General features: G+C 40.9%; 2 protein-coding genes across 4 annotated transcripts; both read left to right on the plus strand.

The window, feature by feature from the left end:
- Nucleotides 1–1145: 1145 nt before the first annotated feature.
- LOC115736186 (CBL-interacting serine/threonine-protein kinase 6-like) lies at nt 1146–3113 on the plus strand. The gene has a single exon (XM_030667742.2). The coding sequence runs from the start codon at nt 1601–1603 to the stop codon at nt 2894–2896; it is 1296 nt and encodes a 431-aa protein (XP_030523602.1). The 5' UTR covers nt 1146–1600; the 3' UTR covers nt 2897–3113.
- Nucleotides 3114–9493: 6380 nt separating this feature from the next.
- Nucleotides 9494–13729, plus strand: LOC115736234. 3 transcript variants are annotated; one of them, XM_030667818.2, is made up of 4 exons: nt 9494–9670; nt 9832–9969; nt 10084–10201; nt 13453–13729. In XM_030667818.2, the coding sequence occupies exons 1-4, from the start codon at nt 9581–9583 to the stop codon at nt 13518–13520; spliced, it is 414 nt and encodes a 137-aa protein (XP_030523678.1). In that variant the 5' UTR covers nt 9494–9580; the 3' UTR covers nt 13521–13729. The 3 variants fall into 3 exon arrangements, with proteins under 3 accessions (XP_030523678.1, XP_030523682.1, XP_030523681.1); XM_030667822.2 differs by having other exon boundaries at nt 9495–9670; nt 10084–10251; XM_030667821.2 differs by lacking the exon at nt 13453–13729 and having other exon boundaries at nt 9495–9670; nt 10084–10411.
- The last annotated feature ends 4736 nt before the right edge of the window (nt 13730–18465 follow it).

Consider the following 18465-nt stretch of genomic DNA (forward strand, 5'->3'; position numbering starts at 1 on the left):
AATTACAGTGACGCCGAGCTCGAGTCCAGAACCAGCGCACCGGTTCTCGCGTGACCCTCTTCACAGCGTCTCGGCCAGAATCATGATCTCTGCGTCGATGACTGCTTGACTCGGTCACCCCACGCTGCTTTTGGGATCGGGAGCGGAGAGGGTAAATTGCTTACTAAATCATTCGAAATACCATTTCGATTATACACAATTCATATATCACAATTCTATTATCTTTTCGAAAATCGAAAGATCCTTAAAATTCGATGTGCATTGTCCGTAACTGGACCCATCAAACAGGTGAAACGGATCAAGTTTAAGGCGTATCATAAATGGTTCTGCGCAGATAAACCTATTAATTACAATGCAATTTAGTGACTCGGAGCAGACTCATTTAAAAAAAATCATAATTAACCAATCTAAGAAAATTCGTACTCAAATTAAGGTGAGAGTATGAAGTGAGCATGAGATCCAATTAGAGTTGAGAAAATTAAGAGATAGTTATGAAGGAATTCAATTTAAGTTAGCTATAAATACATTTATCGTATTATATTTAAACTCATTTATGACACATTTATTAAATATAACTACATAATATAACAACTCAACTCACCATATACGGATTAAGAAATAAATTTATGATCTATTTTGACATATCTACTCATAGTATGCCTAGTCCAATCAATATACAGACCCATTTAAGCTTTCTTTGATTGTCATGATTTATAAATATTTGCCGACATTGGACAAGACTCATTTTTCTCATTATCTTTTCGATCTACTTTTATTTTATTTTTTCTTTCGAGTATCATAGAAGAGGTAATTTAGTCATATTTTTGTAATTCCACGTAAATCGATTTGGTCTCCGGGCGTTGAATATCAAATTCAATAAGCAGTTCCTTTTTCTTTTTTTTTTCCCAGTTGAACGGTAAAGTAAGGATCGATCGGGACAAACATGATTTTTTGACCTTTTTCAGAACAAGCGGCAATTCTCTGAAATCCTCACTCCCTCGATTAGCACTAATTAGCACTAATTAGCACCAATAATTGATACTACAATAATTTTACGATCCGACTTTCATGGCAACCTCCTAATTCCCAAGGGCAAACGAGTAATTTCAAACGCTCCGACTCCTCTATAAATGGCGAACCACGCGCAGGGAAGGAGGAAGTCGAAAGGGAGAAGACAAGAACTCACTCAATCATTCACACTCCCTTCTCGAAAACCTCCCTGCTCTTCGATCCCGGGAGAGCCTCGACAATCCCCAGAAAATTCTCATATAGAGAGAGAGGGAAAATCTCTTCGCGTAGGGAATGCATAGAGATGACGGTAGCCCACTGGTCTTCTTCTTCTCCGACCAAGCCTGAGTCGTGTTGGCGAGTCAACAAGCGCATCGGCGGCCGGAACTGCCACCGCAAGCACGTCGAGGACGGGTGATCCGGTTCGCCTCCGACCTCGGCCTGCCTCCCAATTTTCACTTCGTGTCTTCTTTTTTTGTCATAATCTCTCGGCCACGTGTTGGAGAAGAATCCAGAGTTTCTCAACTGGTAAATCTTTAAAAGTTCTTTGCAATCAAGTTCTGATTTTTGGCTGTCCACGAAGCATCCGAGAATGACGAAGAAGGGGGAGGACGGGGGCTCGTCGATCCTGCACGGGAAGTACGAGCTGGGCCGCCTCCTCGGGCACGGGACCTTCGCGAAGGTGTACCACGCGCGCGAGCTGCAGAGCGGCCGGAGCGTGGCGATGAAGGTCGTCGGGAAGGAGAAGGTGGTGAAGGTGGGCATGACGGAGCAGATCAAGCGCGAGATCGCCGTCATGAAGATGGTGAAGCACCCCCACATCGTGGAGCTTCACGAGGTCATGGCGAGCAAGTCGAATATCTACTTCGCCATGGAGCTCGTCCGCGGAGGTGAGCTCTTTGCCAAGGTCACTAAGGGCCGGCTCCGGGAGGACGTCGCCCGGGCCTACTTCCAGCAACTCATCTCGGCGGTGGACTTCTGCCACAGCCGGGGGGTGTACCACCGGGATTTGAAGCCGGAGAATCTGTTGGTGGACGAGAATGGCGATCTAAAAGTGACCGACTTCGGGCTCAGCGCCTTCGGAGAGCACCTGAGGCAGGACGGGCTCCTGCACACCACGTGCGGGACGCCCGCATACGTCGCCCCCGAGGTGATCGGGAAGAAGGGCTACGACGGTTCCAAGGCGGACCTGTGGTCGTGCGGCGTGATCCTATACGTCCTCCTGGCCGGGTTCTTGCCCTTCCAGGACGATAACATCATGGTCATGTACCGGAAGATTTACCGGGGCGATTTCAAGTGCCCGCCCTGGTTCTCGCCCGAGGCCCGGCGGCTCGTGACCAAGCTCCTAGACCCGAACCCGAGCACCCGGATCCCGATTTCCAAGATCACGGAGAGCTCGTGGTTCAAGAAGTCGGTCCCCAAGAGCTTGGTCCCCAAGGAGGAGCAGGAATTCGACAAGGAGAAGGCGGCGAAGACGCGGCCGCCGGGGACGATGAACGCGTTCCACATAATCTCCCTCTCCGAGGGGTTCGACCTGTCGCCGCTCTTCGAGGAGAAGAGGAGGGAGGAGAAGGAGGAGCTGCGGTTCGCGACCACGAGGTCCGCGAGCAGCGTCATATCGAGGATCGAGGAGGCCGCGAGGGCTGGGAAGTTCAGCATCAAGAAGAGCGAGTCGAGGGTGAATCTGCAGGGGGAGGCGGCGGGGAGGAAAGGGAAGCTGGTGATCGAGGCGGAGTTGTTCGCGGTGGCGCCGTCGGTGCTGATGGTGGAGGTGAAGAAGGACCGGGGCGACACGCTGGAGTACAACCAGTTCTGCCGGAAGGAGCTGAGACCGGCGCTCAAGGACATCGTCTGGACGTCCCCGGGCGATGACCCGTTGCCCGATTGAGAAGCGGGTCGTACATGGGGTCCGATTATGTTGGAATTCTTCCTTAACTGACGGGGTAGATCACAGAAGAATTGGTCTGTGATAACCGGTCGGTTCGGTGATTGCTCTTCCTGGTGTGTTCTATTGTCTTTTTTGTGAATATGTTGCAAGTGAGATTGTTACTGTCAAGTAAGAGCAAAATTTTCGATAAAAGCTCAAATCCGACGTGGTTTTTCTCTATCGGGCTTCGCAATTTTTGCTTGTAAAAGGGTATCGACCGATCCAAAGGTACGAAAAAATCGAACTCAAGATCTTTAATTTCGACTAGGTTTGCCTTGGGAATTCGAATTTCGAAGACAAGGGTCCGAGATTTAATTTCTAATTTGGCAAGGTGGTTCCAAATGAGAGCGATATTTTAACGTTGAATGAGCACGTGAGATTGGTCTTTTTAAACTTTGGGTTAATTAAAAGAGCTCGTGCATAAAAGTAACTTTATAGGATGTCTCTAAATTCACTTTGGAGGATCTTTTATGACCGGACAATTAGGGAAGAAGCTATTAATTTTTTTAGCGCGACCCTAATCTAGGGTACATGCGCATTTTATGGGTGAAGGTGGCGATCCAAATCTGAGCATAGGTTATTAATTTGGTTGACTTCTTATGTCCATTTTTTTTTAATTTAGTAAATGCACGAACGGAGTAGCCTAGTAGTATAATTAAATGAAAAATGAATCTAAGGAAAGGGTGTTGACGTAGTTGTTGAGGGTGTGTATATTTACAAGAACACCCCTATAATCTACACCGTCACACCATTTCTTGACCTGTAGAAGTTATTATAAAAGTTTTGATGCTGTCCTCCGTCGAGGGTGAAGCGGCGAGGTAGCCAGAAAGGAGGATGAGGAGAGCCGCCCGACGGCACCGCGGGGCTCGTGAAGTGGGTTCGAGGAAGGAGACGGGGGAGCACAGCCGTGATGGTCGGCCGTGTTGGTAGCCGACGGCAGCAGGGCTGAAGCACTGCGGTTGCTCGTGCAGTGAACTCGAGGAAGAAGACGGGGAGCAGCCGCGATGGTCAACTTTGTTGGTAGCCCGTGGTAGCAGAGCTGAAGAAGGCGCCGGCAGATGGACGAGGCGTGGTGGTTCCGCGTTCGGCACGAAGGGAAAGGAGAAGTGTATGAGGAGCTTTCGTATGTCCTCTGTCGAAATCAAACAGAGCAATCAAAGCATCATTCGTAACACGAACATACTAAATAAAAACAAGATAAAATACGATTTAAGGGCCAAATGAACTACTACTCCATACGTTATATGGGAAAATTATCAAAAACGTCCTAAACTTATTGTAATTATACCAATTTAATTTTTAATTTTTTTTAATTGAATCATAATCATTTTGCAGTTGTGCCAATTCAATTCATTTTGCCGATCGGTACTGATGTGAACCATTTTTAATAAAGTCTCGGTCTAGTCACTTAATTAATCTACTCGTGGAGTGCTAGTGTAGTATTGTGGAGATGGGATGACTTGGTTTGTTTTTTCTTTTCTTTTCTTCCCACTATGGCCTATGATGGTCGTCGGGAGCTCGATTGATGCCGCTCCTTGCAATGGTATGTGGTCACGAGGTGCGGTGGCGAGCTCGAGCAACCCTCGCCGGCCGTAATGAGAAGAAAACAAAAGAAATAGAAAAATCAGAATATATTATTAAGAATTTTTTATTCATTATTAGTCGGTCAAATGTACTAAATTGGTATAAATATAAAAAATTAGAATTTAATTGATAAAAAAAATAAAGATTGAATTAACATAAATTTATTTATTTATTTATTTTTGATAATTTTACCTGCGATAAACCCCAGAGGATCAGCACACCGTACGTCATAGCGAAGTATTGCGAGCCCAAAAACAAACCTTATCATCTACGCGTCAGTGGGGGGAATTCTGCAAATAATTGAGACGAGAAGCGACGTCACCTTCTTTTGCTTCTCAATGATTGTCCTCTCTCTGACTCCTGCTGCACTAAAGCCAGCAATCTCGAAATAATTGCTCAAGTAATCAATTTACGATAATCAATCCAATTTTAAATATTTTACCATTCGATCTTAACGAATTATCAATTTAATTATGAGCTTTTTACTCATGTCAATTTAACTTAAACATTTTGAAGAGTTGATTTTATCCTAAACTTATTATTTGGATATTTAGCCGGAAGGACTACATTAATTAGGACTTAATTGAAAAGGACTAAATTGGTATAATTGAAAAGTTTATGATTTGATAGATAAATCGTAAGAAGGTTCAAGATTGAATTAGTATTATTAAAAGGTATTGAGATTGAATTGACATCTATACAATAGGTTTAGAATTTTGTGGACAATAAGGCGCTTCTCATTTATACTTGCCTTTTGTGCGTGTATGCACATAATATATAATATATATAATTAATACTTCATTTGTTTCATGAAAAATAAATAATTTTATAGAATTATCGATTGTTTCCCTTTAAATAATTAGTAAAGAAAAAATGTTCTCATTATTGGCAGCAATTTATGTCTAAATACTCCGTGGATAATGAAAATATTTTTCGTTGATTTCTTTTTTGTGAGTGATACAAGTGATCATTTTAAAGAAAATATTTTTCAAATCATTTATTTTTCGAGAAGCAAAAATATTTTAAGATAGAGAGAAACGGATTTGTGAGGATGTTATTGCAAATTTCTAATTTGCACAATTTAAGGAGCGGAGAAATCCTAATGTTTGTGATCCTTATAAAACAATACGTAGTGACTCGTTCAAGTAACGAGATAGATTTGCATGGATCGATCGGTTTACCCCGTTGATCAAGTGGTTTTCGATTTCAGATGAAGTCAACTTTGATTTATTCGATACTTTTTCATGTCGGATGAAATCGTGAAATCCTAACGTCAGTATGATCGATTTCTTTCGTAGAGTAGGTTAGTTTTCAAATGTCGCTTGATTTTCTTAAAATGACCAAAGAAAAAAAAAATCAGAAAATAGACAAATGAATCTACAAAAACTTGGTAGGCGACGTAAAGCCGAGCCCCCCTCGGCAAAAACATAAATGTACGAGCTGTTGTCGAAATTGACCGGCGTGCCTCCTGGATTGAGTTAGTGCTTGCAGAGTAATCATCGAATTAAGAGAATCAAGCAAGATTAACCACCCACTTGGGTGGCGCCGCCGGTTTGTGCACTCTTCCTCTTGCAAAAGGTCGAATGTTCGAATCTCAGGGGCATCGCAGGGTGATTTACCCGGTGGCACGTGTGTGGTGGCTAGCACATGTTGCCCCGTGGATTTACCCCCTGGCTGCAAGTCATGCATGGGTTCCCTGGATCATAAAAAAAAAAAAACCAATTACTTTTGTGTCTTCTAATGCTTGGAAGATGCCCAGATATTATCTGCATTATTGCACTAATTAATCAGATATTAAGGAGCTTAAGCTAATCACGACCACATCTCTATTCGGCATTGTGACAAAAAAAAATTGTGACACCACGTAATCTAATTTAATTCCCCGTATAGCGACACGGGGAAATGTTGCGCAAGTTTTTTCTGTGACATCAGCCAGCACGAATGTGGTAAAAAACAATTGTTATTACTCCGAATTAGGTTCTTGTCCGCTGGCCCACCACGAAAAGCAATATGATAAACCACTTACAATAAATTTATTATTGAACTTTGTGAAGTGCCTGTTGTTGCAATTGGACACGCCAATTTGAGTTAACGAGGAAAAAAGAAAATTTAGATCAAGGGAAAAAGAATATTCTGAGAAGTAATCATGAAGGTCCATTGAATAATTTTGTCATTCTGATAAATGAGCGAGGCTAAGGTATATCTAGGTACGGTTAGATGGAATATCTTATCGGGTCGAGCAATAAGAAAGATCGAATGCTAAGAACCAAATACTTTAGCCTTTAGATGTGAAAATCATCCCATAAAGTCATAAACCTATTATATAGCGGCTAATTCAGTCTTAAACCTTTCGATTTTTAGTTTTAAAGCTTTTGACGATCCGCCAATTTTGATTGGAAATCGTTCACGTGGCCGTCTAGTTAGCACCGGTCATCCTATGTGGAACGACCAGCATCGACGATAGCGATTTCCATCTAAAAATTGATCGAAAGAACTAAAGCTCACAAGGTGTTGATCATTTGAAGTTGGGTGTTGACTTATGAACCCCTCGATAATGCCTCTCCTATCTAATCGTGGGACTTGGGAAGTCGAGACAGAATCCAACAAGATGTGACGGATCATTAATTTAGCATTGTAAACAGCTCCAATCTAGTAAAATGAATCTAGACAATACTTATTTTCTCTGCAGAACTGTTTAATCATCGTTCCCTCCTCCTTCTTCTTTTATTTTCTAAACCCCCCCTTATTTTGTATTAGGAGCAGACACCGGCCACATAGGACCTTCCCTAGTTCGAATTATGTGGGTGAACTTACATATAAAGAGACACCAAGTGACATGGGAGCGTGACAATCGGTATCTAAGAACAGCACCTACACATAATGTCAAAATAAATCAGTTTATTATGATATATGTCCTTAATCAGAAAGAAATTATTCCCTCACTAGCATACTAATTCAGGGCATTTAATTAACATCATGGTACGACAGGCTACCTCGTTTAGTACTTAGGAAATTAAATAAGAAAAATTGAGAGTAGCTCGAAAAGATGGGAACACGCACATCTTCCTTCCTTCCTTCCTCAGTATCTATGTGGGGGAGGTTCTCAGATTGAGAGAGGCTATTGAGCTTTTTAATCTAATTATTGTTGAGGGCATCATTTTTTTTTATGTCTTTCAATTAGACCCCATTATAAATTTCGAGTTCAATAAGCTAATCATGGCATGCCAATGAGATGAATCGTTCTATAATTATTGATTAGCCAGTCCCACCTACCGGGTACTGCTAAGTGCTACGCTATGACCAGGTGTCGTTGCTCTATAATGCTAAATGATGTTTATTACTTTAATTAAGATTCAGCTTGATCAATCATTGCTGGGGGGGCAAGAAGAAGGAAATGCTTATTGCCTCCGGAATCTGCAGGTTAAGGGGAAGTAATGACAAAACCACGGGCCACCAGACCACAACCTTTGTCGATTGGTGTCGTTCTCTAGTGTCTATTGTATTCATGTACTCAAAAGCTTATAGAACTTTGGCTTGTGTAGGTGAAGCCTCAAATCAAGAACAATCACGAATGCCTTTTTGGTTCCGATTTCGACCGTCGAACCTACGTTCGGTTTGATCTTCGCTCTCTGTTAGAGGATGGGTCAGGATCCCATTGAACAGTTGGCTGAGTTTAGGGTTTAAAGATGGTTGCGATGCATATACTATTCTTCAACGGTAAGGAATCTCGCCTCGTGTTAGGTAAATTCCTGGCGGCCGAAGCACCCCCACGAGCCTCGTGGACCAAGTAAGACACGGCCTCGAGCCCCGTCGAGTGAAACAAAAATGGAATCGCGAGGGAATCGAACTTGTGTCATGCGCCTAATCCACACGTAAGTAAGTGTACTTAACCGATAAGCTCAATTGCATGGGGGTTGATCGCGGTGCGTATGGAGGACAATCGAAATGAATGTCTCTTGCTTATGGATTGTACTGATCTTGTTAAGATATATTGATTAATTACTTCTCAAAAAATTGGAGAGAATATCCCCGATCTCTTAGCTCGTCTATGTATATGGAGTATCGCTCGCCCCGAAGGCAGAAGACCTTTAATTCAAGAGAGATTCTTGGGCCCAGACAGAGACTGGCATTCGTTTTCGATCAAGTTAGGGTCCAAGCGCTGGGCTTCTTGGCTTGCCGGCCCAGCATCTCGGGCTTGACTCCGATAATGATCATCTGATAAAGTACTCTCAATATGAACATGGCAAATGACATAAATGGTATCTAAAGTTTAACTCATTGTGCAATGTTGACTCTGAATTTTTTAATTTATTCAATATAGTCCCTGAATTTTAGCTCAGTGTGCAATATCGTTCCTAAACTTTGAACTTATTCAATATGGTCCATGTTCTTTGTCACGTGTCCAATTTAGCCCATAATCTGCATGAAAATATTCAATATTTGGACAATATTGAATATTTTCATGCAGTTGATGGGCTAAAATTGAACATGGGACAAAGAATAGGTTTCACGCAGTTTATGGACTAAATTGAAACATTGAACATTTTCGTGTAATTTGGGGACTAAATTGAACATGTACCAAAAGCACATGGATCATATCGAATAAATTAAAAATTCACAAGAACGGCATTGCACATTGGGTTTAAGTTCAGATATCACAATGCACGTTGGGCCAAAGTTTGGAAATCATTTGTGCCATTATTCCGTATAAACGGCTGGCACAAACTTGTCGAATGTTATGAGAGATTCTTGTCGACAATTCTTGTGATTAGAGAGCGGAGATAATCTTACAATTTTCACCGAATCAAGATTCGAGTTTGATTCATCTATGGAGATGTGGGAGTGTTTTTTTGAGCTTTTGGGCCCTTAAAGATCTGACAAAATGGTGAATTTGTTGTGGTTTTGCTTACTGGACTGGACTAATCACGAGCCCAAGATCCAAGTCACTCTCTCTCTCTCTCTCTCTCTCTGAGTCCATCAGAATTTGCAACCGAAGCCGAAGTGAATCGATCGAGGCAGCGAAGGGAAGCGTCGGGTGGTGCCGCCACTGTTGTTGCAGCCATGGCTGCTGTTGCAGAAACCTACTCAGCAAGAAACCCAGATACAGTCCACACCGACGTCCTCTCTAGAGCTCGCGAGTCTTGCTACAAGGTCACTTTCTTCTCTCTCTCTCTCTCTCTCTCTCTCTCTCTCTCTCTCTGTGGACTCTTGATCATTTAGAGATGAGCCTCCTTCATGTAAATGGCGGGATTTGAACTTGAATGGAGGATTGGAACACTGAGGCACGACGTGATTACGTTTCTTCTGGGCAGGCTCGCGATGCTTTCTACGCGTGCGTAGAGAAGGAATCGAGCAAGAAGCCGACGGAGATCGGCTCCGTCGGATTATTGTACCCCTCCGAGTGTAAAAAATCGAGGGCCGAGTACGAGAATCGATGTCGAGCTTCTTGGGTAGGTGACTTGGGATTTTTAATCCGTTCACCAGATTGATGCTCTGATTTTCTTGTCTCGTTTCGTTTGGTGATTCGTGTTGATGTTGCTGTCCTTGGTTTTGTTGAATTGTAGGTGAAGCATTTTGATAGGCAGTACTGTAGGAACAAGACACTTCGGAGGCTCTTGGACGATAAGGATTCAAAGCGCGGTCCTTTAACGCTCCCGCAGCCTTCCACTTTCAAAACTCCCAGTTGAGATTTGCTCTGCATTCCTTGCTTGGTGGGATGTGTTTATGTTTCGGTAATTTTATACCTTTGCAATAAGTCATAGAGTTGAAGTCTGTATATGCCAACATTGTCCTTTAATTCGCGCTGAAACTTATACTGGGGAGATTCTTGGTTAACACTGCATCTGTTTTATGCATACATCTGTATCCTTACGTGTTTGATTGCTTTCCTCTTGTTGCTGTCCATTATAAATTGTGTTCCTCAGTGCAGTTTGAGATAATCAAACTTGAATGCAATTTATTATGTATCACTGGCAAATATGTCTTGAAATGACTCTCTGAACTCAGCTTCTGAATCTATGGCCTTGGAAAGATTCTTCATTAAAAATATTATAGTAACCATCCTTACATGAGACTGTTAGGTGTTTGTTTCTTGTGAGAAATATTTGCTAGGGGATGTCTATGCTCTCATGCAATCATAGTGCTTCCCATTTTTGGATATGAATAATCATGAATCTCATTGGTATAAAGATTTGAAAGATCTTTTCATATGGTTTTGCTGAGGAGTTTAGATACTAGGGTTTACCCTGTATGGGAAAAGCTAGATGAAGATTTTCCGGGAGGTTAGTTACTTCAGAGTATCCATATAGGCCGTGTTTATTCACCCCAGAAAGTTCAACATAGGTAATTCAGTTGCTCCATCAGTGTTCCATGTCTTCACATTCGAAAAAGTCTCATGTTTGTCTTTTCTTCCTTTTCTTGCACTGATGTCCCCTCTCTCTCTCTCTCTCTCTCTCTCTCTCTCTCTCTCTCTCTAGCATGCATGTTGTTGCTTTCTTGGAGTTTTCAACCCCTGAGCATCCTCTCCCCCACATATCCCATTGTCACGGCCCAGTGGCCCTCTTGTTTCAGTCTTGTTAATTGATGATTTTACTCTACTAGAAGAACATAACCTTGGATGCTGAAATGCTGGAATCTCTTTACTGCGCTACAGAACAGTAGGTGTCATGCATCAATCTATACCTAAAGATAGTGATTGACGGACTAGATGGTAAGAAATTGAATGTAATAAAGCAATATATGGTTAAAATATAGTAACATGCCTCCTTTTAAGTCATAGCAACTTCGATCCGGTGATATTAAATTCCTTTGATAGACAAAGACCTACTTTGAATAGCTAGTTGCAGCAGTTCTTCGTATTGATCTGGGTCTTGCAAGTGGAATAAAGTTTCTTGAATAGATTTGATTTTGGGTTTGGCAATATCAGCTTAATCCTTGTAAAAGCTAGGAATAGAAATGCCTGCTTTTGGTAAGTGGGCCTTGCTTAATAATGGGAATGCCACAAACAAAGATGTCTGACTTCTTTCTGTTGGGCTATTCATCATAATTCCTCATGGATGTTTTTTCCTTTTTTAAGATAAAAACTAAATGATGGAATCTGAACTCAGTGGACCGCGAGGATCATAGACGGATGTGATGAGAAGTGCTCCCAAAGGAGACAATGATTGGATAGGTTGATTTCCACCTCATGCTTTTGTCTTCCTTTGCCTTTATGCTTTTCACGGTAAATTCCAAAGACTCAAATGTATTTTTGGGTTATTTACACTTTGATTATTTGGCTTCAATTCTTTTTTCCCTTGCATTCACTTTCCAAATCATCTAAGGGTAGGTTATTAACAAGAACCATCCTCAAGTTTCTCCTCAATTACACTTTGCATTTTCTACTTGCAAGACTCTGCTTTACACCCTAAGGTTTCAAGAAAACTATTCTTTACACCCTGTGGTTTCTATTATTTTTCCTTACAATATGTTGGTCTTTGACTCCAAGCTCTAAAATGTAGTTATTATTATTATTATTATTTTTCAATTCTTGGTTTGTAAAGTGTTGGGTTTTGAAACTAGATTGTAGATAAAGGAATGCTGAAAATAGTTTCAATAAAATTATCATCCTTTGAGTATTATCGCCACAATACACACTTCCAACTTTCTGTGTTCAAATAGATGCATCAGCCCATGGCTGTCAACTGAGAATCTGAGATGGCAGGTGCATTGTAGATGTTAGGGCAGTAGCTACTTATCTGGGAGTTGCAATTTGATCAAAGGGTCTTTGCTAACGGTGGCATGACCCAGATCGGTGCATACCCATTATTGATGCTAAGGGGCGCACAAACCAAATACAGGTTGCTTTACCCTCTACCATCCCCATTGTGTCTTAGTTGGCGCTATTGCAATGTGCTTTTTCTTATGTGTTAGGATATGTAGTACTTTGAAGCTAATTCACCGCCAAGTCATGAGAGAACCTATCAGCTAAATTATGAGAATTTGATGGGCATGTCATCCCCGTCCAGACTCATAGGCGAAGATGTCCAATTACTGTCACTGGGTTGGCCAGTATAGTGCCGGAGTGGGAAACATTGCCAAGGTCTGAGGAGTCGAGTGTAATGGATTGTAAGAAACTACAGTTATGCAAAAGTTGCCCAAAAGTAGGCTATTTCTGTGTAACTTGTCCTTAATTCTGTTGAGTTATTTGCATGTCAAGATCCTATGGCCTTCTGATAGCGAAGTCAATTTTCCTTTCTTATGTGTTAAACTCGAATTTCAAATCAGTTTGCAAACTTGGATGGAATTTTATCCTGATTCTGATCCTGTAAGTGAGACATTCTACCTTTCTGTACTGGCTCTAGAGAGTGTAACTTCATTTAGCATAGTGAGTGCCAGAAAGAAATTGGAAGTAACTACTACCTTGTGCTTATGAGAGGTACAATCTCTCTTGCTTATAAAGAATTACAGTTGTACATTTAGTTTGAAAATTTTAGCTGATTCACTAATCAAACAATTGATGAGCGGCTATGTCGTTGTATCAGACAGCAGATGGTTATGGCAGTTCCAACTGCCAATGAAATCTGAGTGTTCTATTGATCTCCATATTGGATCGGTTTTATTCGGTCTGAATAGCTGACTAAACTGACATGCTTTCTGTTATTGATGCTGTCATCTGCCGCATTTGTTTTTATGAATTAATGCAGACTAAGGAAAGAGAGTAGTGAGTTTTAAGTATATCGCATCCTTAGTACTTGCAACTGTAACATCATTTGCGCTCATGTAATGACAGGACAGATTATCACCATTCTCACTGCCCCAAACAGTTTTCAGTCGTTTTCTCTTGATCATACTTGCATGAACTTATGTTTCCGATCCTCTTTATTGCAGAATGCTGATCATATGTTGTTCTCTTCCTTATTAGTACTTAATTGCTCTGTATAATGGTGTGCTAGGGAGCTTCGTCGAGAGCCGCAACGAAAACAATCGGCAAGAAGGGATGCAGAAATTTTTCTCTACATGAATTGCTTGCTTAGGAGCAGTACATGTAGTTAAGTCAGACAACTTATAAAGTGATATGCCCTGTCTACATAGATTTAAGATGGAAAAAATTATTGTTCCTTCGCATCACGACATGAACGATTAACCGGGTATGCTCGGGTTCCTACATTGCCTTCTTTCCTTCTCTAGTTTCTTGAATCAATGATTCCGCTTCTTTATGAAGTTCTCTTTCATACCGTCATTCAGCACCAGTTGTTTACTTTTTCTATTTATAAAGCACGCTTGGAGAAAATGCATGATATGGATATGGTGACAATGTCGGGAGATTGCAATAATAGAATTTCGGACATGCTTCCTTCTGTGCGAAACATGTTTTCAAGAAAGGATCGACGAAAATGACTTTTGGTTGGCTGGTTGGTTTCCTTTTGTGCGACGAAGATTGCTTTGGCAGGATCTGTTCCTATTCATTGAACTGTAAGAATGCTTACAGTAACTGCGAAGAGAGCCCCGGAGTCCTTGCATGAGTACGAGAGGATGGACTCCAACTCGGGACTCGAAGGTGATATTGTAGCAGCACCGTTGCTCACGGGCATTTAGGGGTGTGCAAAGAACCGGGAACATTCTATAACTGAATCGAATCGGCCTAGAACTGGCGGTTTTCATGGGGACTGGTTCAATTCCCATTGGAACCCACCTCCTCACGTAGACACGCATGCTCTCTGAAACTCAAGCCCTCTCAGCTCTCTGGTCTCATCTCACTCTTTGTTCGTCGGTTGCCTCACCTCTCAGCAAGTTAGCTGAGATTGCTTCCAAAAATGGCGGTTGTTGCTTCTGTGTGTTTCTCGGCCATTGGTCAGTCCTGCGAGAAGAGATTGCTCCCCTCATCAACGGCGCGCACCTTGGGCTCGAACTTGGAGGGATTCGAATCCGTTCGGGTGTATTGTCTGATTATGGAGGAGCGAGGACTTCGACTTCAAGCTCTCGCATGGTTGTTCACTGTAATAGATCAATGAGTTCTCGATCTGATTGCATTACCCTCGTTTGTTCCCAGGAAATTGGAGAGAGCGACGGAGTAGATGGTTATTCACCTGAGAACTTAATCTTGACACTTTAATTGAACCCTTTGCTAGGGCAGCTTAGGACTCGTTGCCTCTGACCACGAATTTCGTTTTTTATCCTATTTTTGCGAGTGTGATGAGGATTCGTTTTTTCAGAAGCATGAAATTAGTGATTGTTGTGTTGTGTGTAGACCGGTTTTATGGACCCACTTGGGAAACATACCGCAGCGGTCCGCTTTCCAAATGAATCAATGAAACCAATTGATGATTTTCGGTTCACATTTTGTGGAATTGCCCGCGCTTAGTGGTGGTTCCCAGTTTTAGGATGGGAACCACCCACCTTGGAATCGATAATCTCGACACGCATTGCTTTGTAGGGCAGATTGCAAGAGGCCAGCATTGAAGCCTTCACCTCGGGGACATTTTGTGGAACCACCTGCTCCTAGTGGTGGTTCCTAGTCTCATGATGGGAACCACCCACCTTGGAACCAATTATCCCGACGCGCATTGCCTTGTACAAGAGATTGCAAGAGGCCAGCGTTGAAACCTTCACCTACGGACTCTTGGGGATGGGAACCTGACCAACAGAGCTAAGCCTAACTGGCTTCTCATGTTACCAAGTTGTCAAAGTGAGCAGCTAATGTCGATTACCCTTGGTCCGAAGATCGCTCTCCTTGGGACGCGCATGAAATGTACCTTGTTACTGATCGATCAGGTGCTGGCCAGATTCATAAACGAGAGTATTGGACCGTGCCAGTCACAATCATCACCAAATCTATATCCGTGACTCTGTATGACCATAAAAATCGAGTCTAGACAAGAGTTTTCACCGGAGTTCTTGTAAGAAGCCCAAAAACTGCGACATGGAATTGTCCTACTTTCCGTTGACCGAGCGAGATCTTTGCAGCATCCCTATTTTTTTTTTTTTTTTTTGTAGATTAATTTAGTTGGGAAATAAAATCAGAGCCAAAGACAGACCTTAGTCGCCTCCCACTCTTTGTAAGATGTACTTTGAGCCGCTAAGTGCACTATACTTTAAATTTTATTCAACATGCCTCAACATGTCGAGAGGAATAGGATACGTGGCATCCCGAAACTGTTCTTTTTCTACTTTTCGTGGACCCATGATTAGGAGGATGATTCTGTTAAATTAGTGATTGAGCCCGCATATTTATCGTTTTTTAGAAGAATATCATGTTTAAGATTCCGGAGGAAAATCATCAGAAAAGTCATAAATTTATTGCAATTTTATCAATTCAATTATAAATCTTTTTTTTGCGCCAATTGAGTCCTAAAAATTTTATATTTGTACCAATTGAGTCCTCTTGGCAAGCCGGCATTGACGTGAACAAAATTTTAATAACATTCTAATATTTTTTTGAATTTATTTATTTATTTTTTGGTTTCTCTCTTTATTTTTGTCTTTGGCAAGTAAGCTGTGGCAGCAAGAGTTGCCGGAGCTTACTAGGCACCGGCAAGGGTCGTGAAGCCCTCGCCGGCTGCCACCTGTGGCCCTCGCTTGGCACAAGGGAGGGCGGCCTCGCCCACTACCGGAGAGTCCGGCGGTTGCGAGCACCTCGCCCATTTCTAGGCTAGGCGACCGTCACATGCCATAGGGGGTTACAAAAACAGAAAAATATGAAGGAAAAAGAAAAAATAAAAATAAATAAATAAATAAGTTTATAATTAAAAAATGAAAAAAATTAAAATATTACGAGAAATTTGTCAACGTCGACATCACCTGGTCAAGAGGACGGAATTGGTACAAATGCTAAAGGTTTATGACTCATTTAGTAAATAAAAAAAAAAAAGTTCGAATTGAAGTAACATAATTACAATAGGTTTAGAACTTTTTTGGTAATTTTCTCAAGATTTAGGCAGAAAGAGGTTATCATGCTATGTTTCCTAAACACTTAATTCAAGAATATATTTTAAGATGCTGTGTTCCAAATAAGTCAAACCAGTCAAGAGTATATGAATGCTCTCTTTAATTTATCAATCGTCTAAAGTTCAAACTTAGTAAGACAAATATGGATATATGCCTTGTCTTTATCCATTTTTTGAAATTTTAAAGTCAATACAGATACAAATTTGGGAATGACAAATGAATAGCTACAGTCCGGATAACTCTTTTTTTTAAATCATATGTCATATCATGTCCAAATCACAAGACAAAGAGAAGTGGTCGTGCCCCGTGACAAATATAGGAGCGAACATTCTCTTAGTTTCAGCTCTAACTACTTCTTGATAGAAATCTTGTCTAATTTTTTTTTATAATATGCTATATCATTTCTCTTTTCCAAATTTCAAGAAAAAGATATAATATTTATAATATATTATGTCGAGACGACTCTTGCCAGCAATCGGCCTAGACCCTTAATAAAGAAAGCAAAAATAGACTGACGAAAATTAGTTAAAAAATTATTAAAAATTTTCACGTCGGCACCGACCGAAAAAATGGACTGAGTTTCATAATTGCAAAAGGTTTGTGACTCAATTGCAAAAAAAAAAAAAGAAATTTTATGACTAAATTGGCACAATTGTAATAGATTTAGGACTTTTTTTTTCGTAATACTCCTCTTATTTAAGATTAAGTTGTCAATTTTAAATGATCTAGGTTTTGGAAAAAGCTATTTGCTTTGTCAATTTTATTTCTTGCTGAACAAATTTTGTTTCAAATGTTATAAGATATATCTATTAGTGCATTTTGAAGGAGCGAAATAAAACTAAATGGATGTAAACATGCATGTTTCCAATCAGTAGCAAATTCATACTCTTTATATGTAATGTTTCAATTTAGTGGCTATCAAGAGAAATTTATTAAAATAATAAAAGAAATTATCCTCCAAGTTGTTCTAATTTGCTTTTAATTTTGAATGAACGTAGTTAACAAAAGCTTTATTTCAAATTATGAAAATTATTTATGTAGTTCGATTTCATTCTTGTTTTGACTTAATTTCGAATTATATATTAGAGATACTTTTTATTTATTCTCTCTTTTTATTGCCAAATTGAATTCGATAAGATAAGTTGGAAGAGATAAACTTTGGGACGGAGGAATGCAAATTATTTTCAAGAAATTCTATCAATTTTATTGGTCGAATACATTAAAAAGAACTTTTGAAGATACTTTGTTTTCACCCTTTTTAAAAATTGAATTTGAATTTTACAAGTGATGAACATAGGAGGACGACATATCACTAAACTAATGCTAATTAATCGAATATGGCCATATATAGTAGCACCATTAGGCTATGCGACAATAACCAAGGTAAAGTCGACGGTCGCGTGGCGAGCATAGGAACGAACTTTCTCTCAACCCCGGCTATGATTATGTATGTACATATTTTCTTTAACCGGGCAAAGCAAACCACCGTGTGCAATCACTCTTTTAATTTTTTTTCCTAAACTTTGATTTATATGTATGACGGAACGATCATTAGCTAAGGCGAGTCCATAGTTTTACTAGCGGTTTTGGCGAGACTAACAACGTTTATGGGACAATACGCATGCGGCATCGGGTGCATTCCTAGTGCACGACTTGGGTGTGGTCAAAGTGGTGTCTAAAATCAAGAACATCGATTTGACTAGACCACCACTAACGAGCAATTTGAACAAAGTTAGGAAGTAAGTCAGTCAATTAACTTAGGAGCCCCAATGAGTAGTCGAACGAGACACAAGTTTGGACGTCACTACAACGATGTGATTGGACCCCGTACGAAATTCTCGACAGAGTCCGTCGAACAACGCTTGTATCACTTAGCGTGCTGGCATGCTGTCATTATCATACTTGATTTTGCGGACTCATAACCCGAGGTTTTTATTCCTTTCGCACTTGCAATTTGTCAAGTGCAAAATCTAGGAAAAAGAAATTACTTAATCAGTCCTAAGCGTGTTGTACGGATGTTG

The sequence above is a fragment of the Rhodamnia argentea genome, chromosome 4 (genome assembly GCF_020921035.1).
Source record: "Rhodamnia argentea isolate NSW1041297 chromosome 4, ASM2092103v1, whole genome shotgun sequence".
In the NCBI taxonomy this organism is placed as follows: domain Eukaryota; kingdom Viridiplantae; phylum Streptophyta; class Magnoliopsida; order Myrtales; family Myrtaceae; genus Rhodamnia; species Rhodamnia argentea.

Coding starts and splice junctions, on each gene's coding strand:
- LOC115736186 (XM_030667742.2), top strand. CDS start 1,601: ATGACGAAGAAGGGGGAGGACGGGGGCTCGTCGATCCTGCACGGGAAG.
- LOC115736234 (XM_030667818.2), top strand. CDS start 9,581: ATGGCTGCTGTTGCAGAAACCTACTCAGCAAGAAACCCAGATACAGTC. Junction 9,671..9,831: donor CTCGCGAGTCTTGCTACAAG/GTCACTTTCTTC, acceptor TCTTCTGGGCAG/GCTCGCGATGCTTTCTACGC. Junction 10,202..13,452: donor TTCCACTTTCAAAACTCCCA/GTTGAGATTTGC, acceptor ATGGTGTGCTAG/GGAGCTTCGTCGAGAGCCGC.